At 33.1% G+C, this 26,478-nt stretch overlaps 1 protein-coding gene across 1 annotated transcript; it reads right to left on the bottom strand.

Moving 5' to 3' along the window:
• Positions 1-1,405: 1,405 nt before the first annotated feature.
• LOC134236516 (uncharacterized) lies at positions 1,406-25,243 on the bottom strand. Its single transcript, XM_062718692.1, has 9 exons — positions 25,117-25,243; positions 24,671-24,744; positions 24,386-24,494; positions 10,120-10,295; positions 9,903-9,996; positions 9,407-9,706; positions 3,483-3,507; positions 2,889-3,036; positions 1,406-1,687 (listed from the first exon to the last, which is right to left on the bottom strand). The coding sequence occupies exons 1-9, from the start codon at positions 25,241-25,243 to the stop codon at positions 1,406-1,408; spliced, it is 1,335 nt and encodes a 444-aa protein (XP_062574676.1).
• Positions 25,244-26,478: the final 1,235 nt, after the last annotated feature.

The following is a 26,478-nucleotide window of genomic DNA, read 5'->3' as shown; positions in this document are numbered from 1 at the left end:
TTAACACAATGCCCGACCATGGGGCCATGCATTTCAAATTTTTAAAGAGGCATTCTTGTTTGTTACCATGTACTTTATTTGTTTAAATACATGAAGGGTATGGAGATAACGAACAATATTCAATATCAAAGTCCATAAAACAATTCAAAACAGGAGCGGAGCAGACACGGACCTCTAAAACATCAGAGGTGGGATCAGGTACCATAGAGGAGTGAGCATCCCCTGCCGACTGGTCACATCCGCCGTGTGCTCCTTGTCATGATAGGGAAATAACGGAAAATCCGTCGTCAAATCAGTGTATTAATATTGGACTAACCATTGGTATAAATAACGTCAGTCTGAGTCAGCACATGACTCAGTGATAAAATGTATTTGCTGACAAGGTCATTGTATCGACCAAAGTACTTACGAAATGATGACTTCAAACGAGGCTGCTTATAAACATATAATACCGAAGAAGAAAGAAGAATATTTTCAAAGAATTAATACTATAGAAACAAGCATTTTGAGAGTATTACATAAGCAACACATATCCCCAATTGGGTCCCCCTTTTTCTTTAGAATGTCGATATCATTTTAATATATGCAAAAGTTATTTCTAAGGTAAAACTGCTTGATTTTGAGGTTGTGAATGCCTTTAACCTGATAAAATAATCCACATTAAGACGAAAATTTAACTAATTTTTCCAACATCTTTTCCTTGCTTCATATTTATGTCGACCATCGGAAGTTAGCGCATCACGAACCCGATCTTGATTAAACGATTATAAAAATTAAAATTGCCATAATTTTGTTAAAAATCAATGAAGCAAAACGCCATTCAAACTTGATCTGTAACTCATTAAGATACATCCACATTCACATACAAAATTTCAGTTCAATATCTGCAAGCGTTTAGAAAAAAAGTGCAGAAAACAAAGTAGGACAGACGGATGGACGGACGGACGGACAGACGCAGAGGAAACCTATAGTCCCCTTTGGTTTCACCGGTAGGGGACTAACAATAGAGCCCCGCCTTAACACCAGAACTCCTAACAGATTTACTGCTTAATGCCGAGGAGTAAAGAAGATTTTTAAAGACTGAATAATTTTGATGGTTTGAGTAACATGCTTTAGGCCCTGGGGAGTAGGGACCATGGAATTTCAATTTAGATTTATAATTTATTCCTCTTTAACTACATGTATAAGCGCTTTATGTCAAAATTAATTAAAATTGGTTCAGTGGTTTCAGAAAAGATTAAAATGTTAACGGACGACGAACGAAGACAAATAAAAACATATACTTGTAGCAGTAGGGCCGACTCAGATGATTTAAAAATAACAACAACAAAAAAAATAAAAATAAATGAAATGAAATAATTTGGAATGACGATTAAAGCATTAAAAAAAACAATAAATGCATTTTTCAGCAATATCTAGCCTTACTATTTGAGTGTGTACATCCATACGGAAAGCCAGTGCTTTCGTTGTCATCTTCCACAATCTCAACAGGTCTCTCATGTTGACTTTCACGAGTTCTTGGTCGCTCAATCACATGGATTTTATCTTCATGTTTCAGGAAATCTTCAAAGTGTGTATCATCCTGGTAGAGTAATATATTGTTGTTGTCCACTATTTCAATAAATTCTTTTGGAGAATTCAATGCTTTTGCAACAGCTTTTTTTAAACCGGCAACACTTTGCACAGCCTAACAATTAATAATACAAAATAATACAAATACAATAATAAAAAATAAAAATTATGATATATATCAAAACTATATTTAGTGTCATACATTTTAAATTAAAATCAATAAAAAAAAGAAACAACAATCAATGGCTGCATTTCAAGTCAGAAAATCATATTGTTATCTATCCTTGTAAAATGCATTGATCAGTAAGACTTGTCTTCTTCCAAGATATTTATTAATAGTAAAACGCTATGTATGCTGAATAAATTTGAAAATGTTTGGTATATTATGACCCTGTACTTTTACTTTTAAGTTTATCTTAATCATAGAAGAATTAAACTAATGGAAACCGTTTCAGAAAAAAATAAAATCAGCTGTATATCTGAAAACTTAAACAAGCTAAATAAAAAGAAACACGAAAACAAAAATAAATGACTAAAATTTAAGATTATGTATTATCTAACTATAGACATGCGTTAAATTCTTTTATTCTTCATTTTACTTTGTAGTTCATGCAGTATTTAACGCAATGGGTTTTCTTAAGCAATAAAGGAGGAAATATTCAGTGGATGTAAATATATGACAATACATATAATAATTATTCATAGTTTATGATATCTATGACTAGAATAAGTATGAATTTTAATTCATCTTTAATTTTTCTAAATTAGAAATCATAAATGATATGCCTTAAAATTATCTTACTGTATTTTTTGTTCACGAAAACTTCCTTCCTTTATATAACTAAATCATAATTGACTTTAACGTACGTCAAAGTTTCTGATACTCGTTGTTACCTCACGCTCTATTATTTTAACTACTTTATACGTGTACATGTATAAACATATCATTGACATGTAGACTTTAAAACCACTCATGAGTTAAGTGTCAAAAATGACCAACCAAATATTTATGCAAGAGTGGCTAATTATCAATGGGACAGTGGAAATCAGAATCAAAACATGTTTAATAATTACCTATCATAAAAGATAAATTTTACTTAATGTAGCTCAAACACAAACTGCGTAAGTTGAAAATACGCGGTTTACATGTAATAGTAGTTAGATTTTGTCGCAAGGGTAATATTGTATATACCAAGCAGTGTATTCTGTTGTGTCTTATTCTGGTGAAATGAACCATTGCTTACAAGAAATGAGAGTGCATTAAATAAGGAATCTGCTTGTAAAGAAATAATGAAGTATTATTATAAAGCAAAAACCTTAACGTCGCATTCCACACTTTTTCCTCCAGAGAGATGTTTTATTTCCATCTTTTCAGGCTTTGCATTTGCATTGGCATGCAAAACCCCCAATGATACATCTGTTGAAAAATTTATCTCTTCTATTGGAGTTGTTCCCAAGTCAGACCTAAGGAAGTATAGGGTGATTCATAATTAACGTGATTCAGTAAACTTTGGTATACCCGGAGAAAAAGTCCATCTATTACTATGGCACTAAGGTTGACTTGAAGTAGCTGTAGATTGCCACGGGCTGAACTGGTGAAAGTTAGAAATGTTACAAGAAACTAAGAATTATCAAGCTTAAAGATATACAATTTTTAATTGGGTTTTGAATTATTATTTTCACGCTATGAATGAATTATTGTATTTTACTTAGACTCTAATTGTGACGTCATTGCATTGTTGTTGACGTTATCATTATCACATGTCTGAATTGTTTTGGAAAGTAAAACGTCTGATGAAAATGAAAGGGCATATAGATAGTACTACAGATATTTCTTCATCAAATTTTGATTTTGGGGGAAGATATTGGTCCTTATCGAATATATTCCTTTTCAAATCAAATCTACTTACCCATTCATATCGTTTTTTCCATTTTCTACAATAAAAACAAGATGTGTTTGTGAAACACTGATGCCCCCATATGGCAACATCGAGAAGATTGAACTTTTCTTAGATGCAAATTATACATATGGGTACCCAAAGTAGGGTCTCCTAACTGGAAATACAATTGTAAAACATGAAAGCCCTATCACAATCTGTTCCCAAGATATGGCAAGGCTAAAGATTTTTCATAAGTACAGAAATCTTCAAGATCAAGGTCAGAAGGTCAAGGTTATTGGCATCCATTGAAATGACTGTCAACAAAGATCACATATTTGAAGTATGGAAACCCTAGCCCTATCCATTCAAAAGTTATGGCCAAGGTTAAAAAGATTATATAAATACGTTATACTCTAAGATCAAGGTCGGAACGTCAAGGTTTTTGGTATTGAATGAAAGGTCTTGTCATAAGAATTACTTATATGAAGTATGAAACCCTAGCCCTTACAGTTCAAAAGATATTGCCAAGGTTAATGTTGTTTCATAAGTCCGGAAATCTCCAAGGTCAGGGTCAAAATGTCTAGGTTATTGGAAGCCACTTGCTACAAAGAATATATATGTGAAGTATGGAAGCTCAATCCCTTACCGTTGAAAAGTTATTGCCAAGGTTTAAGTTTTTTCGTTATTACGTAAATCTCCAAGGTCAAGGTCAAAAGGTTAAGGTTGCTGGTATCCGGTGAAAGATCTTGCTACAAAGAATATATATGTGAAGTATAAATGTCCTGGTATTTATTGTTCAAAAGTTATGGCCAAAGTAAAAATTGGAATTTTTGTGTTTAAGTGGGTCAAATTCCAAGGTCAAGGTCAAAAGGTTAAAATTGGTGGTACCCAAAGAAAGGTTTTGTCACAAGGAATACACATGTGAAATATGAAAGTCACAGCTCCACTAAATCAAAAGTTATGGACAAGGTTAAAGTTTTTGCGGACAAACAGACAAACAGAGAGACAGAAAGACAGAGAGACAAACAGACAGACAGACAGACAGATGGACACGACTAAAACTATATACCCCCGAAACTTCGTTTACGGGGGCATAAAAAATCAGAAATATGTAAGTAAAAAGTGCTGTCATTATTTACTCTAGATCAATATTGACTTCACTTTAATCGAAAGAAAAGCTCCCATTGCTTACATCCTTTTGTCATCCAGGCACTCCATATCCTGTAAATTCCTATGAAAATGGCCTAAAGTTGAAATATAGGTTCAAAATCTCATTAAGAGCACAACCCCTGATCCAAAATATGCAATTACATAATGAAAGATCTGTTTCTGAACATTAAAAAAATCATGTTTTAATTTTTTGAATCGTTGGATGTGCTAATATTTTAATCCTTTGTTGCATGAAGGTGGTCAAATACGTGTTCTTTGCATATTCAAGAACATTGCATTAATTTTTCTCAAAGCTTGTTTTCCAATCCTCGGATTCTCAAAAAGAATTTTTTTATAGAAACGAAAGCACTAAGTCTTTGCTTTAGTTTGATATATGAAATGGGAAATAGTGTGATAGAAAATATTAATTGATATAAGGACAGGTCCATTTCATGCATAAAGTGAACCTAGCTCTTTGGTAGGTATATGACTTGTAATACGAAAGTTATAACAAAAGTCTCGGAATTAAACCAAGGTCAGAAGGTCAAGGTTATTGGTATTGAATGAAACGTCTTGTCACAAGAATTACATATTTGAAGAATGGAAGCCCTAGCCCTAATCATTCAAAAAACATTGTAAAGGTTAAAGTTTTTTCATAAGTCCAGAAATTTCCAAGGTCAAGGTCAGAAGGTCAAAGTTTTTGGTATCCGATGAAAGGTCTTTCCATAAAGAATACATATTTGAGGTATGTAAGATCTAGCCCTACCCATTAAAAAGTTATGGTCAATGTTAAAAAAATTCAAAAGTAGGTCAAACTCTAACGTCAAGGTCAAAAGGTAAGAGGTCTTGATATCAGATGAAAGGTCTTGTCACAAGAATTAAATACATAAAGTATGAAAGCATTAGCTCTTACCCTTTAAAACATATGGTCAATGTTTGTTTTTTAAAAGGTAGGTTAAACTCCAAAGTCAAGGTCAAAGGGTCAAAGCTCTAAGTACCCAATAAAGCGTCTTCTTACGAGGATTACATATGTAGGGTATGAAAGCTCTATCCCTTACAGTTCAAAAGATATTGCCAAGGTTTTTTTTTTATTAGTACGTAATCTCCAAGGTCAAGGTCAAAAGGTCAAGGTTGGTGTTATCCAATGAAAGGTCTTGCCATAAAAAAAATTATATGTAAAGTATAAAAGTCTTAGTGTTTACTGTCCAAAAGTTATGACCAAAGTAAAAGTTTAAAATTTTTGTGTTTAAGTGGGTCAAACTCCAAGGTCGAAAGTCAAATTTGGTGGTACGTAAAGAAAGGTCTTGTCACAAGAAATACACTTGTGAAATATGAAAGACATAGCTCTACTTAATCAAAAGTTATGGGCAAGGTTAAAGTTTTTGCGGACAAACAGACAAACAGAGAGACAGACAGACAGACAGACATGACAAAAACTATATACCCCGAAACTTCTTTTACGGGGGCACAGAAATTTTTTTTTACAATTTCTTGGTAGTAAACACATATATACGAGGGGTGACCAAAGGTGGAAAGTGGAGAAATTCTCCCCAAAAGTGAGTTAAAATCATGCACCGCAGTGTGCTCATTATTTGCATCACGAGTTCTATAGCGTTAAAATATGATCAAAGACTATATAAAACCATAACACTACAGTTGTGCAGCTAACTTCTGAGTATCTCGTATTTACGACTTAATATCTCGTACTTACGACTTACATGTAGTATCTCGTACTTACGACTTAGTTTCTCGTACGTACGACTTAGTATCTCGTACGTAGACAAGTATGTCGGACGTACAACTTAGTATCTCGTAGGTACGACTTAGTATCTCGTACATACGGCAAGTAATAAACAAGTAACGAATAATAAATATTATTTATTCAAAGGAAATTACTAACATGTGCGGACCTAGAGGGGGGGGGGAGGGGTTGGTCAGGACCCCCTCCCTGGAATTGCAATGTTATTAAATTTATATACTAAAGCAAGAAAAAAAGTTACCTTGGACCCCCATAGGAAAAGGCAGACCCCCCCTCCCTATAAACGCGAATTTGTGTGGAATTGGTATAAAGAATAAGAAGTCATCGACCCCGCCCCCCCCCCCCCCCATACCCCACGAAATATGTTCTTGAAGTTTTGGTAAATGTCCGTTTTTGTTTTTTTTATGTCAAGAAATTTACAGGTTAGATTTTTTTTTGGACTGGGGTGGACCCGCCCCACTGGAAAAATTTCTGGATCTGCGCCTGATTAAACTTTTGGGTATTGTTTTTCTGTTAGCTTTTTCTTTAATGAGAAATTTCCCGAGAAAGTATTTATATGCTTCCTTAACATACCCCCGATGTGAGCAATGGACAACACATTCATCATTGATAATTTACTTTACCGTCTGTTGAACATCGCACACTAACCCTACTTAACAGAACATAATTATCAATTAAAGAAGAAACCTCTAATTTACAAATTTTTGCAACAGTTTATGTGTGTTTTCTTCCTTTTCATTTATTTATTAATAATTTGTTTGTCAGAAATTGCAGATTAGTTTAAAAAGTGTGTATCTTTTCCGATTTTTTTTTTCTTTTTTTTTGATTTTCACATTTTATTTTTAAATTTTCAATCATTTAATGTATGTAATAGAAACTTAGTATTTTGTTCGAATAACAAAATGGAAGTGTGAGATTGTAGATTCAGCATGCATTTGATGAACTGCTTACAATTGTGTTGATGAACAGAGAAGACGCCGTAATACTGTGTAACTTACTTCCTGTGATTTACGGGTAGTGTCCTTCTGTAAAATGTCACATATTGTTTTATTTTTTGCTAAAGTACAAACTCGGATCACCTCAGGGGCTTCTGCTACAGGTGGGTGCTTCACAGAGTGTCCAAAACCTTAACATCAATGTACTAGTTGCTTACAATTGTGCCTTTAATTTGCAATACTTTCCTGTCGTGGCCAAAAAATTGTAATCGAATGAGTAATTACTCGACCGTGACTGTTTTTGTTAAAAAGCATGAAGTTCGAGTTCCATAATTATGTCTTTCGGGTGTATTTTTCATATTGTTTTCTTCCATGTGTTCTCCATCTTTAATTGATAACGAAAAACAGGGGAAAAAAATGATTAAAATGCGGTGTATGTCCACATTGTGAAAGTGATGTTAAAATGGCCCAAGTTGGTCGTAGTTAACTAGAGTTCTGTTTCTTTTCACTGTTTGACTTTATTTACTTAAAACCTTTACAATTACCGCCAAAAACACCTTCAAAGCATATTTGAATTCCTTTGAATCATTAGAAATTGCTAGATTTTCAGCAAACACAACAAAATCATCCTAGAGTTTATCCGGAAAAACCAATTGAACCGGAACCGGAAGTGTCCTCCCCTTACATTATGTAACTATTGTCAGCAAGGCACAGGCACTTTCGGTTAGCCCCCTTGTCATCCTAATCTCAACCCTAACTTTTCATGTATGGAAGAAGATAGACAGGAGTGTGAGACAGCTTTTCCAACAGCAGAATCTAGCAGAATTAGAGGCCGGCCTAGTCTCAGAAATATGCACCCCTGGCCCCACCGCATATTATGGCTATGGAATATTTAATATGAAATATGATATAACGCATATATCTAGACCCACCGCATAGTATGGCTATGGAATATTTAATATGAAATATGATATAACGCATATATCTAGACAATTTAATTTTTCAAATAAATACGTAACTATACTGTAGATCACTAAATTTTCGCGACACCTTATTTTCGCGAGATAGTCATTGACTCTTGATAAGCGAAACAAAATTTTCGCGAATTGTGGTTATTGCTCTATATATTCTTAAGGAATATTATAAATCGCGAGAATTAAATTTTCGCGAGCTCACTCTCTCGCGTAATTACGCGAAAATAAAGTTCTCGCGAATAAAAAGTGATTTACAGTATATTAATTTAAACAAACGGGGTGCATGCACTACATAGGCATACACATGTAACAATAATATTTTTCATTAATCAGGAGAAAGAGATTCCTGTAAATCGCTGTGTTTACTTCCCTATTAAAGTCACTAAATAATTTACAGATTGCTTTTTTGCTGAAAGGTTCTGAAGTTTTACCAGGTATTTGTTTACCTTATGAAATATATGTACATAAATCGTAAACATTTCTTCTAAAAATTGATCATAGAATATTTTCTAAATATACCATTGGGGCAAAGTTTTTGGTAAAATTAAAAAAAAAAAAAAAAAATCAAATAAACTCACTTTGAATTAAAAAAAAAAAGTTTCACAAAGTTTTTCTGCAGTCTCCCCGAGAGGGAGAACAATACGGACAGTACTTATCAGTATAAACATGAGCACTTTTTTAAGTGTTTCAGTAGAGACAGTAAACGGGTCGGTACAATGTAATTGCAGTAACTTTATCAGCACCGACTAAGATTGTCAGCACCTTTCCGGTTTATCAGCACCGGGAGTAAAAAGGTCAATAATTGTCGAAGTTTTGCAGTAAAGGCAGCAGTGAGCACGTTGTCAGTTATTGCATGTATCCAAGTTTGTCAGTGAAAAATGGACATTACAGTAAGTTTCTGCCTGAAGAAGTAATGTGGACTTTGAAAGGCATAACTTACAAATTTCACGCTGAGTCTCATACCGGTAAGGAGAATTGGGTACGATTTGAGATAAGAGGAAAATGTTAGGACATATGTAAAGGTCCACGTTACAAGTCAAGACTAACTGTGGCATATAAGTATGTGATCTTAATTTGCACAGCGTAATTTAATTACAATGCTGTTTTGATTATATGATGGTGAGTCTTGAAGCTTACCAAATCTTAAAGTTTTTCGAAAAACAGAAACGCCATTCTCAGTTTCTACAGCTACGTAGTAGGATCCTGCATCCTGCCTGCCAAAGTTCCTAATTTTTAGCACAAGTCTGTCCTTTTTTTCCTCATACTCAAACTTATCTTTTTCTTCTTCAATGAGTTGCAAAAATCTATATTTATTTTCCTGGCATGTTTTTCTTAACCATTGAAAATGACGAACCAATTCAGCTTTGGCCTCTATTGTTACATCCGTACCGATTTGTACATTTTCATCGGATGTTTCTGAGGAGAGCATAGGAATATCTAAATTGAAGATAAAGATAAGTTTTAACAGTGACGAAGATAATTTTTTGTAACTGTAAATATATATTCAGAATCCGTCAATGCTACAGAACTGATATTTAAGATTAGCGTTCTCAAATATTTTATATCTATTAATATAATAAATGATTACAATTTTGTTTAAGTAATAGATGAAATTGTAGCAGATTTTTATAACCTTGATCGCTTTGTGCACTGTCGATCTTTTGTGTCCATAGAAAGAAAATCTCTTTTCGAAGACCTTTAAAAACCTTATTCAGGCAAGAGGAAACCTTTAAAAAAAAGTTTCATTTTTTCCAGCTAGTTATCGTGATTTTGACACAATACATGAGAAATGTTCTATAAACAGTTTATAAATTAAAATACATAAAATTTAATAAATTATTAATAAATACCTTTTTTAGGCCACTGTAAATATTTTTCAATTCAGTTTCTTCATCTTCATTTAGCTTTCTATCCCCAATACTTCCAAGAAACCTTTTCAATGTTTGTCCGATTTCCACAAGTTCGTCTAGCCAAGTTCCATTACCTTGTTCTTGAATGATGACTTTTTCCTCTGTTCTTGTCTGATCTGACAATATAAAAAAAATCAATGAACAGTTGCCTTAAAAGTGATTTAAATACTCCTAATCTTCGTTGAGAAAAAAAAAATAATTAAAAGTAAATGTGGTCATCTGGTCAGCTTCATGCAAAAATTCAATGGCGTAACTAGAAAGCAAACTCAATGATAAGCGTTATATGCACATTGATAAATTATTTCAGTTATATGATCTATTTCAATATACTCCCACATAGTGTTGGACATTTACCGATTAATCTTCAAATTATTTTGTCCACTTAAGTTACAACGGCCAGAGGTCTTGAATATTCATAATAAAAATTTATTCTATAAGCTATAACATTGTACCCTGAAAAATTATGCAAACATGCAACATATTTTTGTCCAAAATGGCCAACGTTGCAAAAAGAAAAAAAATTATGTTTTTATAATATTTTCTCTGAACCAGTATTATAATTAACTCTATAAATTATTTTTTTCTTTATTTAATAAAAAAAAAAAACTAATATCTGTATCAGTAGAGGAATCCACTTAATTTTTTTTACTGCTTTGAAAGTCACGGAAAACATATACTTTATATTTTTTAATTTGATTTTTCAGTTTTAGTTATTTTGAACAGGAGCATATTTCTACGGGTGAAAATATATATTTTTGCATAATATGCTTTGTCGAACGATCGAGATACTTGGTCTAACATAAGAGATAAATGTTTTATGTACCACAAAATATGTACAGTAAAACGCACAAAAGTTGTACAAATGAGAATTCATAATAAAGACATATACAAGTCACTTTGAAGGTACTTAGACACAGATTTTAAGTGATAATTTTCTCTATAATATTACGACTTATAACTTTTAATAGCATTTCACACAAAAACTAATCAAATATCTTATTTCATATAAAAGATATAAAAATTTCAATTTTTTTGGCGAGTTTGATTGACACATCCTTGCTCTTTTACAAATTTTATTTTTACTCTCAATACGCATAAGGTAAAGTGGTAATCTTGTTGTTTATGAATGAAAAATATAAATACTTTAATCCAGAAAATTCAGGGTAGACATGTTCGAAAGCAAAACAAACACACAATATATTCTCAGTCCGTGCAGTTGTGGTGAGTAGATTTTGACACTTGAATGCATCCAGTGAATCGTTACATCAACAAAAACAGAGTTCTTGCCCTATTTACAAAAACTGTGTACATAATACGAGTTTGATCGATTTGCATACACGACTCGGAATGGCGATACTTGTGAGGGAGTTTTGCTTTCTAACATTTCTACTCTGAATAAAATTATTTTTCTGGATTAAAGTTTTAATATTTCTCATTATTACACACAAGATTGTCACTTTTCTGAAGGATTAAGAATAAAGTTAAAATCTGTTAAAGTGCAAGGATGTGTCAATCAAACCCGCCAAAAAATTTGAAGTTTTAATAACTTTTTAATGAAATAAGATTTTTAAATTATTTTTTGTGTGAAATGCTATAAAAATATATAATTCGTGATATTATACAGATAATATTAACTTCAAATCTGTGTCCAAGTACCTTTAATTATGATTTTAAATTAATAAAATGAAAATTTCTTTCACTTTTCTTTTAAATTTACGCATCAAAAAGGTCTCAGAAATTTAGGATTTCATTTGCGCATCTTTTCATCTGAATTTCAAACCGAACATATAAATAAGTATCACAACCTGTCAATGCTGTAAAACCTGAAAGAATCTGCTGCCGACTATTCAAGATTAAAAGAATTCCGTCCCCATTCATGCAGTGTCCTTTTTCTCGATCATTCGTTTCCCACGATTTAACAGATTTACGGTTTTCCCTACTGTGGTAGCATAATATAACATTTTTTCAGAGTTCTATTGTTTCACATCAGATGTCTCAAAACCAAACATTGAAGAAAATTAAAGTATGCCGATTAAAGGTTTTCTCCCCTTCTTTTCCATAACTGTATTGTTATGCAGACGACTTGTTTTGTTTAGCAAAGGGGGATAATTCAAAACGAAACGAAAGTAGAAAATAAGTCAGGAACGTAACGGACAGGTTCCGAAAGTCAGGGAAATTTTTATTAAAGTTAAAGTTTTTAATTATTTTTTTTCAAAAAGTAATCTGGAAGCGGGAATGTACATGTTAACACTGCCAAAGTAGTTCCGGCTGCTTAGTGCAAGCAAACTCTTGATTTTATTGATGCAGTTATCAAAAGAATTTTTATCTAATAAGAATTAAGTATTTTATAAAAATTAAATGATATATATCAATATCAGATATTATGTGGAATTTTCACTGTGTGTACTTGTCTTAAGAAGATGCCCATTATTTGACACTGAAAGTTCTGAAATTCTAGTAATAATAAACTTAAAATAAAACATTCTACTAAAATTAGACAAAAGCTAAACAACCCATCCTCTATGGTACACCTGACCCAGGGGCCTTGAAATTCAAAACTTAGGAAGAATGGTCCTTGCTCATCATAACTATAAAGGAAGTTCATCTGCTTAATACCCAGGAGCCAAAAGAAGAAGATTTTCAAACAATTTCCGCATTTTCTCTATATAACCAAGAGAGCCCTGCCCTAACAACAGAACACCTGACCTTGGGTCATAAAATTCACAAAGGCATTCTCCTCATCATCACTTTGTACTTAGTTAGTTTATTGAATACCCAGGAACGAAGAAAAGATTTTAAAGAATAAATGTATTTTCACTATATAATCAATAGAGCCCCGCCCTAAGACCAGAACCCCCTGACTCTGGGGCCATAAATATTCACAATTTTGGAAAAGGCATTCTCGCTCATCATTACTATATACTTAGTTTATTTAATACTCAGAAGCAGAGAAGAAGATTTTCAAAGAATTTATGCATTTTCACTATGTAATCAATAGAGCCCCGCCCTAACATCAGAACCCCTGACCCTGGGGCCATAAAATTCACAATTTTGGAAGAGGCATTCTTGCTCATCATAACTATGTACTTAATTAGTTTGTTGAATAACCAGCAGCAGAGAAGAAGATTTTCAAACAATTTTTGCATTTTCTCTATATAATCAAAAGAGCCCCGCCCTAATGTAATATTCCGGAAATTTATATTGTTATCATATAGATTCAGTTATTAGGTTGCAGGTGTAAACATCCTCTTTAAAAGGTATATAAAGACTGAATCCACGCAATAGAGCGTTCATTCTAGCGCAAGCTGTGTAAGCGTAAGACGTGTGCGAACCATAACAGAAGTAAGTGAGACTTAACAAAATAAAGTCAGCTTACAGAAGAAGTCCACCTTATAAAATAAATAAGGTGTAGTCTACACAAATTGTGAATTAATAAAGGCTGTAATGTTTTGGAGTGGCAAGCCATCAGAGGCTAGCCAGCAATGGAGGTTAGCCACCTCAACTGTAATTCGTGTTAAGATTGCTGATATGTCTAGCAACCAGGCTGTTGTGTGCAGTGTGTCTGCCTGATTATAAGGCTAGCAGTGTGCACAGCAGTTGAAGGGCTGTCACTTGTACTGACTGTGTCCTGAATAAGGCTGCAGTACAAGCGTCAGTCCGAGGTTGGCCAGCGTTAGGGATAGTCTACCCACTACCATTTACATAATCACCTGTAATTATTTGATCCACCTTTGAATATTGTCGTCGTGATTATTAACCTAGATAAGGTTGGTCATTTATTTGTATAACTTGCAGGCCTTTGTAATCATTTGTCAATCATTTATTAAGAAAAATTATTTTATATGAGAAATCCCCCAAAACCTTGAATCGACAAGGTACGACCCCCGACTGCTATTTTATTATTCCGCTCGACACGTTACACTAACACCAGAACCCCTGACCCTGGGGCCATAAAATTCACAATTTTAGAAGAGGCATTCTTCCTCATCATTACTATGTACTTAGTTAGTTTGTTGAATACCCAGCAGCAGAGAAGAAGATTTTCAAACAATTTCTGCACTTTCTCTATATAATCAATAGAGCCCCGCCCTAACACCAGAACCCCTGACCCTGGGGCCATAAAATTCACAATTTTGGAAGAGGCATTCTTGCTCATCATAACTATATACTTAGTTAGTTTGTTGAATACCCAGCAGCAGAGAAGAAGATTTTCAAACAATTTCTGCATTTTCTCTATAAAATCAATAGAGCCCTGCCCTAACACTAGAACCCCTTGACCCTGGGGCCATAAAATTCATAATTTTGCAAAAGGCATTCTTTCGCATAATAACTATGTACTTAGTTAGTTTATTTTATACCCAGGAGCAGAGAAGAAGATTTTTAAAGAAATAATGCATTTTTACTATATAATCAATGAAGCCCCAGCCTAGCACTAGAGCCCCTGACCCTGGGGCCATGAATTTTCACAATTTCGGTAGAGGAACCAATGGTCATTACATTCATGATAACAGTTTGACTGCTTGAAGAAGATTTTTAAAGATTGCACTAATTTTAGTGGTTTTTGGCCCCACTCCTCAGACCCCAGGAAGGCCGGGACCATGAAATTCACAATTTTTGTTCCCCTTCACCCATAGATGGTTTGTCTAAAATTTGGTGGAAATTGGTTGAGTGGTTGCAGAGAAGAAGCTGAAAATGTTCAAATGTTAACACACGACGAACGACGCACGACGACGGACAAAAACAGATAGCAATAGGTCACCTGAGTTTACTCAGAAAATCTGTAAAAAATATTTATGATATCAATACCTCCATCTGGATATTTGACATCTACATTATAAGTGGTGCTGTAATAAAATCTAAAATAAACTGTGGATGTCATGAGCCACCTTAAACACTGTTAAAGTGAAATACATCTTTTAATATCTAGGTGACGCTTGTGTCTGGTTTCAATTTATATTCATGCAGCCAACATTTACTTGGGGTATTGATAAAATTTAAAGCTAGGGTTTCGTTTTTGTTCGATTTTTATCCGACAATAAGTTTTCAAAATATTCTCGACTATCTTCTCCATCATTTAGACGCATGCCTTTTTCACACATATCGAAGCGGTTTACTTTATTTATTTCCCGGGCGACAATTGATAGTTACATCAATGTTTTGTTATACATGTACGCCAAACGTTGCCGATAAAGGGCTTCAAACATGAACTTGCATTCGGGTTTTGAGCAATGAGGGATCTTTTTTGTACCAGTACAGACTATAACGCAGGACCTCGAGTTATATGGTCTCGTCCAAAAGGTCGATCCTTACGTGTAGCAATGAGGTTAGAACCTGTGCCATATGGAACAACGTTCGACACTGCAACTACAAAGCAAACGTATTGACCACTTCGTGAAGCGGACGACAATAATGAATATTAATAGTACACTGTATTTGTGTTGACTTAATGTTAATACGTTTTCATTTTTAAAGTTTTAGTTAATTTATATCAGAAAGAAGAGGGTACAGTTTTAGCTTTATTGTGCCCTAAAAATTTAATTTTCTTAAAAAAATTATGAAATTGGCTTTAACAATAGTTGAGATGAATATGATAAATCATTAAAGAATATGGCATAAAAAGGGGTCTTTCTGGAAATATGACGTCATCAATTTGGTACATTTCTAAGTTTAATGCAGAAAACCCCAAAATGACTCATTTCTGTGCTAATTTTCCTTCAAAAAAAAGTGTCTGCCACCGTCGCCCTCTTTAATTTTTTGGACTTATTATGTAAAATGCCATGAAAAATCACATATCTCGAAATCTTTATGGGCGACAGTGGCAGAGTATGTTTTCTGAAAGAAAATTCCTCTGAAAATTGATGAAAAATACGGGAAATGCACAAATTAATGACGTCACAATTAGCATTTAGGATGTCATATAAGAAAAACGATTTGTGTATTCTTACTACAGGGAATTCCTATGATTCAGAAAGAGTGAATTTTTGATTTTTATAATAATATCATTTTCATATTTTAGAAAAACATAGGGCTTAATTTGCATTGAAACTGCACCTTCTTCTTATTCCAATATATTCCTTTCTCCTTAAAGTATTATCACAATGATATAAATGAATCGTATGTGATAAAATTAGCAAATCGATAACTTAATGCATTTTGATAATGTAACCATTTCAAGCTTATCATTTATTGCATTATATCAAATTATTTATATGTGTTTTAACAAAAAGAGACAAAACAGCTTTAAGATTTCTGTAAAGATTATAAACTTATTTTAAAAATATAATAAATGTACCATAATGAAAAAGATATACGTTTTACCTGAAATCACCTAATTGTGTTTATGTATGTTTGGCTTTTTAGCTCCCCTGATCAAAACCTGTAATAAACATTTCACATTTTCATCTTCTTCTTAAGAACCACTGGGCCAATTTCAGTCAAACTTGCCACAACGTATCCTTGGGTGAAGGGAATTCAAATTTGCACAAAGGAAGGGCCACACCCTCTTTCAAAGGGAGATAAATAAATTATGATTTTGTGAAAAAATAATGATATCTTTTAAAAATCTTCTACCCAAGAACCACTTGGTCAGAAAAGATGAAACTCGTGTTGAAACATCCACAGGTATTGTAAATTCAAGTTAGTTTAAATCATGAACCTCAAGGTTAGGGTGGTGCCACCATGGGGCTTTAACATAGGAATAAATAGGGAAAGTCTTTAAAATTCTTGTTCTCAAGAACCACTGAACCACGAAAGATGACACTCATGTGGGAGAATCTTCTGGTAGTGTAGATTCAAATATTTAATTAAATTAGAACACTGGGGGAGGAGGGCACAGTGGAGTATCAAAACATTAACATAGGGAAAAGTAGGAAAAATCTTTAAAAATCTTTTTCTCAAGAACAGCAAAGCCATGATTTGTCATAGTTATATATATGAAAGCATCCTCTGGAAGTGTAGGTCCAAGTTTGTTCACATCATGACGCATTGGGGTACATTTTTTTGTAGGGTTGGGCCGCAATTTCAAAGTTTAACATTAGAATACATACATTACCGACCAAACACCGGAACAAACCCAAAGCAGACCCCGGTTTCGCTCTGGGTCCGCTTTGGGTCCGCATACAGAAATTTTAGGACCGCTCTGGGTGCGCTTTGGGTGCACTCCGCGCAAGTAAATTTAGACAACCTAAGATACAATTGACTAATTCAAACGCATAAGGGCTGAACTTACTGCACAAAAAAGGTTGAAACTTGCTTTCTTATACAAACTTGGTACCAACGACATGCCCTAGCCAGTGCACATTATGACGTCATATTATGATGTCATAGATCTGTACTCAACAAATTTATAAGGAACATCAACAAAATAGCTTCGGCGCAAGGGCATACTCAACTTTGTTATTCAGAAACAAGGTATTATAAGACGCAGAATATTACAAGGATTTATGATATTGCTGCACAAATGTCGACACTGCAACTGTCTATTTTTTATTCAAAAGCTTTAAGTTGAAACAGGGTAAAAATTCACTGTGAGGTGGAATTTTCCTAAAAAAAATACCAATTGAGAAAGCGCCTAGGATTTTTGCAGCAATTTTATTAATTTTTAAAGCATTCTTAAAAGTATTTTACTTTGCTTTTACAAAATTATTTAGGGTATGCCCTAACGCCGGTGTTATTTTGTTGATGTGTTTATTAGCTTGAATGGGAAAGATCAATGACGTCATAATATGACTAAATAAAATTTAATGTGCATTTGCTTTACAATGCTGTGTGTACTTAGTATATATAAGAAATTAAGCTCGAACCTTCTTTGTGTAAAAATTACACAAATTATGAATTTTCATTAGCTCATTTGCATAGAAAAGCCTTTACCTAGCCGTAACTCACTTGCGCGGGTTCGTGCTCCGCGTTTTCTCGGGGTCAGCTGTACACTGTACATGTAAACAATGACATTGTGGAGAACATTGATAAATTTTCCAACATTCAACTGTACATTCGACGTAGATTTACATGTGCGAGGGTTGTCCCGTAAAGTCGTTGACAAAGCGTTTTCAAAAACATAATGGGCGCACTCAGCTGAAATTTGCAGTAAATCTTTATTTATCATATTGAAGTACATCAACATATTTTTGATTCAATATAGAAAAAAAAAAGATTTTATTATCATTGAATGTGCACAGTGTACGGTCCTACGGTGCATTGTTAAAAACGGTTTTATTAAAGAAAAAATGAGTATTTCGAAATAAAAGATTTACATAGATAAGAATGGGGTAAAAACTATCCTTATTCGATTGGATAATTTATTTTGTCCTCTTGTTAAATTTTTTAAGGCATTTGGTTAAGTTTTGGCAGTTTCCTGAGCATTCAAAAGGGGAAAGGGGAAACACAACAGACGAAAAATGGTGACGTATAATGACATTAGGGCGCATCCGAGAGCAATTAATTTTATTTGAATGGTGTAATAACACCTTAAGAAACTTTAAATTAATATAGAAGAAAAATACTTTAAAAAGATTACCAGATCCTTAGTTTGGAAACAAAATGGAAGTTTTTGGCGTTCTTGATCGAGTCCCAAAATAGTACAAAACATACGGACAAACTGCTATTGTAATAGCAAAAGACGCTGGCTGTTACATGTACTTGTCTTTTAGTTGAATGATGGTGGGAATATTGTTTGTAACTTACTTAAACAAAATCAATGAAATTAATTAATTCTAGTAACTTATCCAACTTTATTTTTAGCACAAAGATTAAACATGATGCTGTTTTAAACACTTTGACGTTATCATTGGTGCGCTTTCAGGTGATACAATTCATACATGTAACATAAAATCTTATTATTGTATAATTATGAATGTATTTATTTGAAAGAATGGATGGACTTAACTGTTCTGACAAATTGCCGTAAAATAAAGTTTTATAATTTTTTTTTTCATCATATAAGCCCCCGAGACAATGAAGCGCATTGAAGTGTTAAAATTTTTCTTTTGGATAAACGTTCTCAGTCATTTTTTTGACCGTCAATTATAACAAAATGAGACGCCCATTTCTTTATTAGAAACGAACAAGAAATAATCCACGTAATGTTTTGGAACACCCCACACTTTGCGACAAGCAACACGAGATATACCAAATCAAGCATGGGCACGATTACTGAAAAATGTAATCGATTAATAATCGATTAATAATCGATTAATTTGTGGAATTTTGTGCAATCGATTAATAATCGATTACAATAAGTTTTGCCCTGTAATTGATTACTTTAGACAATGTAATCGATTAATAATCGATTTCTTTGGGGAATTTTGTGTAATCGATGAAAATTGATTACAGTAAGTTTTGTCCTGTAATCGATTGTAATGGAAGTGTTTTAATTTTTCATGCCCTCACATTTAAAAAAAAGATACATATGACATCGTTGTAATATACCAAACACGTATTCGAATTTTTGGAGGGGGATAGAAAGAGAGGTGTCAACAATGACGCCGATCGATAGCCCTGCCTTCTATTAATATTGATTATTTGACCTGAACAAGAGGCCCATGGGCCACATCGCTCACCTGAGCACTAAGGGTAGGAAAAAGTAGAAAATGGCTTTTTATTGTAAAAATTTAAATCCAAAAGTAGTCCCATAACCAATCATGATTTTTAAAGAATTTTCCTATATATATCTTTAAAAACTTTGGACGGCCATTTCGGCCCCGCCCTACCCCCGGGGGTCCTGATTTGAACAAATTTAAATCTACACTACTTGAGCATGCTTCTATATAAATATGATGAATTATGGCTCTGACATTCTTGGGAAGAAGATTTTTCAAGAATTTTCCTATATATTTCTATGTAAAACTTTGGTCGGCCATTTTGGCCCCGCCCAAATAGATATGTAGTACCTATAGTAACAGATTTGATAACTTTGCTTATGAACAATTGAAAGGAATAAATCATAAAGAAAATCATTGAAATCCAATTTTGTAAATCTATCAGTGACTTGGACATAAGTATGATGCTGTCACTGACTTTTAATTTAGTGCACATCAAATGTGTTGAAAAAGTTTAATGCTCATTGAACTCTTTTACCTAGACTTAATGCTACATGTACATGTATGCAAATATGACTGTATATATAGATGTTTTTTTTTTATTATTATTAACATTTTGGTATAAATATTTTTAAATTCCATTTTCTTTTACTTAAAAATCATTGAATTGCTGCACAAGTAAATTCCGGAAATGAAAAAAAATTATGTCGGAAATGAAAACAAAAAATGTCTGAAATGAAATTAAAAAATGTCGGAAATGCTATGCATATTTCTGGAAATGAAATGCAGCGCTTAAGTCGGCCATTTTGGCCCCGCTCTACCACCGGGGGTAATGATTTCAACAAACTTGAATCTACACTACCTGAGGATGTTTCCCCATAAGTTTCAACTTTCCTGGCACAGTGTTTCTTGAGAAGAATATTTTTAAAATATGCCACAAAATTTTCATTAATTGCGAATCATCTCCCCTTGAATGAAGACGTGGCCCTTCATTTGAAATAATTTGAATTCCCGTCACCCAAGGATACTTTGTGGTAAGTTTGGTTGAAATTGGCCCAGCGGTTTTTGAGAAGAAGTCGAAAATGTGAAAAGTTTACAGACAGATGGACAGACGGACGGCTGGACAGACGGACGGACAGACGGACGCCGAACAAAATGTGATCAGAAAAACTTACTTGAGCTTTCAGCTCAGGTGAGCTAAAAAGCTCTCCGGGTCCATGTCAAATTCCGGAAAACGACACTTATGTATCGTTGCATCAATTTTCATTCATGGCAACGGGGCATTGTTTTTGTACAAATCCTTCCCCTAATATAACCAAGCATACGTAGCTCTTTCTATTGCTTGTAATATATTTTGAATTCACTTCATTTATAACTTGGTAAATGAGTCGTAAAAGATCTAAAGTTATTTAACAAAAGGTCATTAGAAATTTATTCTTCTTTTCAATCAGTTATAACTTGAAAACAAAAAAAAAAACAGAAGAGAAAGAAAAAGGGGTTGAATTGATTTTCAATGTATTGTATGGTGTACCTGTGAAACTGACGAAAGCATCTATTAAACAAAATACCTTCAAATTCATGCGTTAATTAGGTTTTAAATTATATTTGCTTTTCTTTAAGTTTTGCTTATTCCTAGTTTAAACGTTTGCCAAGCACGTGAATTATGATATCGTATCTTTAAATTAGATGTAACCGTTTGTACACGTTATGTATTTAGATTTCATTTATAGTATTTACACAATAAAAGTTCGTATTTAATATTTACCGACAAAGAATAATTATTCTCCCGGTCAATAAAAAATTATTTATTTTACCCCCCCCCCTAGACCTGAGGTGAATTACTTTGAAATGTAATGCATTACATTACAATTACTTTAGAATTATTATCATTACAATTACAATTACCATTACTAACATTCAGATAAGTTATTAATTAAATTACAATTACTTTGCTAAAGTAATGAGTTACTTTACACATTACATTTTATAAGAGGAAAACACAAAACGTATGACCACACAATTTAAACTTATAAATTTACTTTCACACTTTGTGCTCTGAGTTAATATGCTGTCCCCCAGATCTTTAACCAGAGTGGTATTTGGATTTTAGATTCATATATCATGTTCATAGAGTTTACCAATGATGAATCCAATCTACGGTTGACAAAGAAAATGGATCAGAACACTCTTAATGTTGTACATGTAGTTTTGTTCAATATCTGCTGTTATTTTCTCTGTTGTTGTTGCTTTTTTTAAATAAATGATTTATTGAACCTTTCCTACTACATGTTTTAGGTAAAAAATATTTAATTAATAACGGATAATGCTAAAATGTATAATGAGTATTAAAAACTCAATGATTTTATAATTAGCACTTCTAATTAGCTTTACAGGTATAAAAAAAAATGAAGCTATAAATTAAACACAACCAAAGTGATAATTACAAGTACCTGGATTTAGGGTTTTAATTTTGAGGCCATAATAAATCATACTTATCTTGTATCATGTGTACCAAGTCCATTTTACCATATCGAGAAGGGGAAAAAAGTAGAAAAATATAATTTGTATCTTAAAACTGGAAGTCTCACTATACATGTATTAATGTCACCTTTTTGTATCTTTCTTTAAAACCTGATGATTTCTTTTAATAATTTTCTTTGGTTCTCTTAAATTGATTTTTCATTGCCTTGTCAAGAAGATTTCTATTAAAAGAATTATTTAGTTTGTCTATCAATTACCATTTAATAATATAGAAAAAATTGAAGGATATAAGATTTTAATTCTAGGACTCTAACATTATTAACAAAAAATACCTCTCAGTGTTTTTTTTTTTTCAGTTTCAAAAATAAAAAGAGACTTATATACAAAATGTAATTGAAAAGTAATTGGTCATTACTGACATTTTTCTTTTTATTAAATGATAAGGAATTTTGGTGCTCTCTGATTGGTTTAGACGCCATTTGCTGGTGTGTACCTCAGAGTGAGTTCACCTCAAATGACGTTCAGGGAGGTTTATTCGGGTTTTCCCTCTCGACCAACCATAGATTTGCTTACAGCTTTTTCGACCAATCAGATTGCGTGTTTCAAAGCATGTATCGGTGTGAATGTAAACATGTCAGACGCCATTACCAAGGAGATTAAGAACCTTTGAAAGTAAATGGTTGATTATTTATTGTTTATTAATATCATTTTTAACTTTTTAACTAATATTTGTTTAGCTGTATCAACATGTAAAAAGTGTAATTACACTTTACATTATGGATATTTATATTTGATGGAGATAAGAATGAAAGAGTCAGTAGTGTTGTAAAATTCCTCATCATTTAATAAAACGGCTATTGACTTTTGAATTCGGTCTTCTCGTAACTATACAGACCTGGTCAGGTATTGGTTAACCTCGGCCTCGGTCAACCAATACCTGACCAGGTCTGTATAGTCACGAGTAGACCTCATCAAAAGTCAATAATTGTATAAAGTAATGCATTATATTACATTACAATTACTTGTAATTGAAAGATAGATCCATTACACATTTCACCCCATTACTTTGAAAAAATGTAATGATTACAATGCATTACCATTACCCTCGGTCTGCCCCCCCCCACCCGCACCCCCCCCCCCCCACCCCTTCTTCACACACACATTAAAAAATGTTTTTAAATATTTAAATATAAATAAATACAGGAAAGACCAGTGACTAGATTTTAAAAATAAAGCCTGATGATTTTTTCTTAAATTTTTTTGAGTCGTCCTCCCAATCCTGTACTCGAATTGTTTTCTTTAAGACTGCTGCACTTTTTTTTTAAATAATGTACATACATATTGATTTTTTCATGCCCAATTAAGAAGATCAATAACTTTAAGGGAATTTCGAATGATTTAAAGAAAAAAGTAAATTGAGAAAATGAAATAAAATAATTGAATAATGGGCACGTAAATATGCTTGTACTGTTAATATCTTAAGATGTCATTATTGCCCTCTTATTTTCTTTACTTCGTTTACATCGTCGACATTGCACTGTTGGTCGATATCAGGTAATATCTTGTCAACATTGCCCTTCTTATCTTTCTTGTTTACATCCTTCATATCGTCGACATTGCAGTGTTGGTCGATATCGAGGTAATATCGTGTCAACAATATTATAATTTTAATATTTCTTGTTTACATTGCAATGTGGACGTGTACGATATCGACATGTAAAAACAATTCCAATGTAGACGATGTAAACGCGATATTGTTAAACTTTCAACATTGTTTACATTGCCATGTCGATTTACAATGAAGAAACAATCACAATCTAGACGATGTAAACGCATTTGTCGTTTCAACATTGATAAAATTGCGATGTCGACGATGTCGACATAAAATGTAGAAAAAAATACAATGTAGACTATGTAAACGCGACATCGCATCACCATTTAGTTTGTTTCAATTTGTTTCAATTTTTCAATTGTTTCAATTATTTCTTCAATAAAAATGGAACTCGTAAATTTACTTACTTGGTCATTGTTCATTTGCAAATTATATTGTTAAAACAGATTCTGATTGAACACAAATGTACTCTCAAGTTGACATCAGCTTGAATTTCTTATTGGGCATTCTTATCTTGATGTAAACGAACGACACACGTTATTCTATTTTGCAGAGTAAACAAGAAATAAAGTTATACCTGTTATCTCAGTTGACTGTTTGAGGACTTTGGAATAAATTTCGCAAATGTTTCGTATGTAATCTTTGTGCTGTGTATTAGGTATCGGTGGTGGTTCTTCTCGCTTTCCCTGGAATACCAGAAAATATGTTTGTATATTTTAATGTTAATTCCAGCACGTAAAAGAAAGGAGAAATTATCTCATACGAGAAAGGAAAAAAAAAAGAAAATGAAGAAAATGAGCAAATTCAATGAGTGTTGACATTTTGAAATTAATCACATGAAATGATTTAAACTTCTCCTTACATCAAACCAGAATGCTCTTATTTCAGACACATCACTTATTCGTCTAGAGCAACCTTGACAGTAGTTATTTTGGACTGAAACAAAGTGGTGTACTAATTCCTCTTGATATCCATTTTTTTTGCAGCATAGAAATCCTACTTCATATTCAAGGGCATCGGAGTAAAAATTACAAATAATTTTGTAAATCATTCTATTGAGTTCTCGCCTTAAAGTTGGGCCATTTTCCCCTGTATTGTCTCCAATAAATTGTACCGTTATGAATTCTCTATAATGAAAGATGTAAATCTGCTCTTTTGAATTGTTTGAATGAGTAAAACACATATCTGCTCCATTTTTGAAAAAACGATGATTGTACGGTTTTAATAATTCAGAGTTCACACAAAGAACTATCATTCTTCCAAATAAATCATGTGGCAGATATTCTCTAAATTTGAAGCAAAGAATACTTGATGAACCCTCGCTTCCAAACGCAGTGACATTGGGTGAAAATCCCTGTGAGTTGATACACGGAATATACCAACCATCTATAGGCCCCATCGATTCATCAACTGGAAACTTCTCAATGTGCAACATCATTCCAAGCTTTTCTTGATATTTGCCAATGACATCAAGGTGTTTGGAAGAAATTTTATTAGTGTTTTTGTTCAATAAAAAGTGGTAAAGGTCATGATGCAAAATGCCCTTTTCTTGAAAAGTATTCCACAAATGACACATTTTCCCATTTATTGTCTCATCTTCTAAATCTTTAAAATCTTCTATCACGTGTTCACGATCAGATATGATGTGTTTGAAGCAATTGACAAACCACTGAATATCTAAGATCACGAAATCCTTTAATTTGTCAACATTGAAGAACATTATTTTCCCACAATTATGGAAAAAATGAAGCATGTCATTGATTTCATCATCATCCATTTCAAGGTCTGAATGATCAGTTATTCCCAATAGTTTTTCAATTTCCACAAGTGGATTTGATAATGTTATTATCTCAAATATATGCAGACACATAATCCATTTCGCCGGTCGTTTTTATCTTTCACATGATTTTACATCTATGATTTTACAGATGTGGTCCTTGATTTTTTGTAAATCACTCTCAATGTTTGTCTCATCAAGAAGATCTGTTGTGATTGGACTATAGTATTCATCGGCCAGGAGCTTTTTCTTAACAGCTTCATTAAGAACCTTGTAAAAGTCGGAATCAGAACTGAAAATAACCAATTTGAAATCCTGATACAATTAACCAGTGCAATAGTTTTAGTATTACAAAAAGAGCCAGCTCCTCTTTTAGTAGCTTAAAAAACAATATGCATAAAAAAGCGCAGACCTTCCTTCTTGTTTCCCCCATGGTAATTGATAATAATACCTCGATTATACATACTAAACTACGATACTACTGCATTTTATCAAGGCCGAGTCTAGTTCCAGTGCGCATGACTTTGCACAGCTTTTTAATTTTATGCAGTCATTCGTGCGACAAATAAACCTTTGCCAAATATTTTAATACAAAATTAACATTATCTGTGGCCCCTACTGGTCTGAAAGTGGGATTTTACAACAATATTAAGGAAAAAAGTTGCATGTGTTTCGACGGAACCGAAATTTATTTAGAGAATGTGGATTCGTTTACATTTCCACAATGACCTGCCTACTTTGACTGATTGTGCATTCATAGCAAAATTATTTAATTTGGGATTAGCCTATAGTTTTCTTATTTAAATAAAGGGGTTATTGAAAGATGTAACCCATATCGGCTTAGACTTGATATCTGTTCTGGACTTATACGGAAGAAATTTATCATTAGAAAA

The sequence above is a fragment of the Saccostrea cucullata genome, unplaced genomic scaffold (assembly GCF_032062105.1).
Source record: "Saccostrea cucullata isolate Sc308-1 unplaced genomic scaffold, CSIRO_AGI_Scuc_v1 ctg340, whole genome shotgun sequence".
NCBI lineage: Eukaryota > Metazoa > Mollusca > Bivalvia > Ostreida > Ostreidae > Saccostrea > Saccostrea cuccullata.
This window is presented reverse-complemented; position numbering and strand designations above follow the sequence as displayed.

Bases quoted from the DNA above. Each gene is read 5' to 3' on its own strand.
- LOC134236516 (XM_062718692.1), bottom strand. From the start codon at position 25,243: ATGTTGCACATTGAGAAGTTTCCAGTTGATGAATCGATGGGGCCTATA. The intron at 10,296-24,385 runs GTATAACTTTAT...TTATATTGTCAG, and splicing joins ACAGTCAACTGAGATAACAG to ATCAGACAAGAACAGAGGAA. The intron at 3,037-3,482 runs GTAAGTAGATTT...ATACTTCCTTAG, and splicing joins GGAAAAAACGATATGAATGG to GTCTGACTTGGGAACAACTC.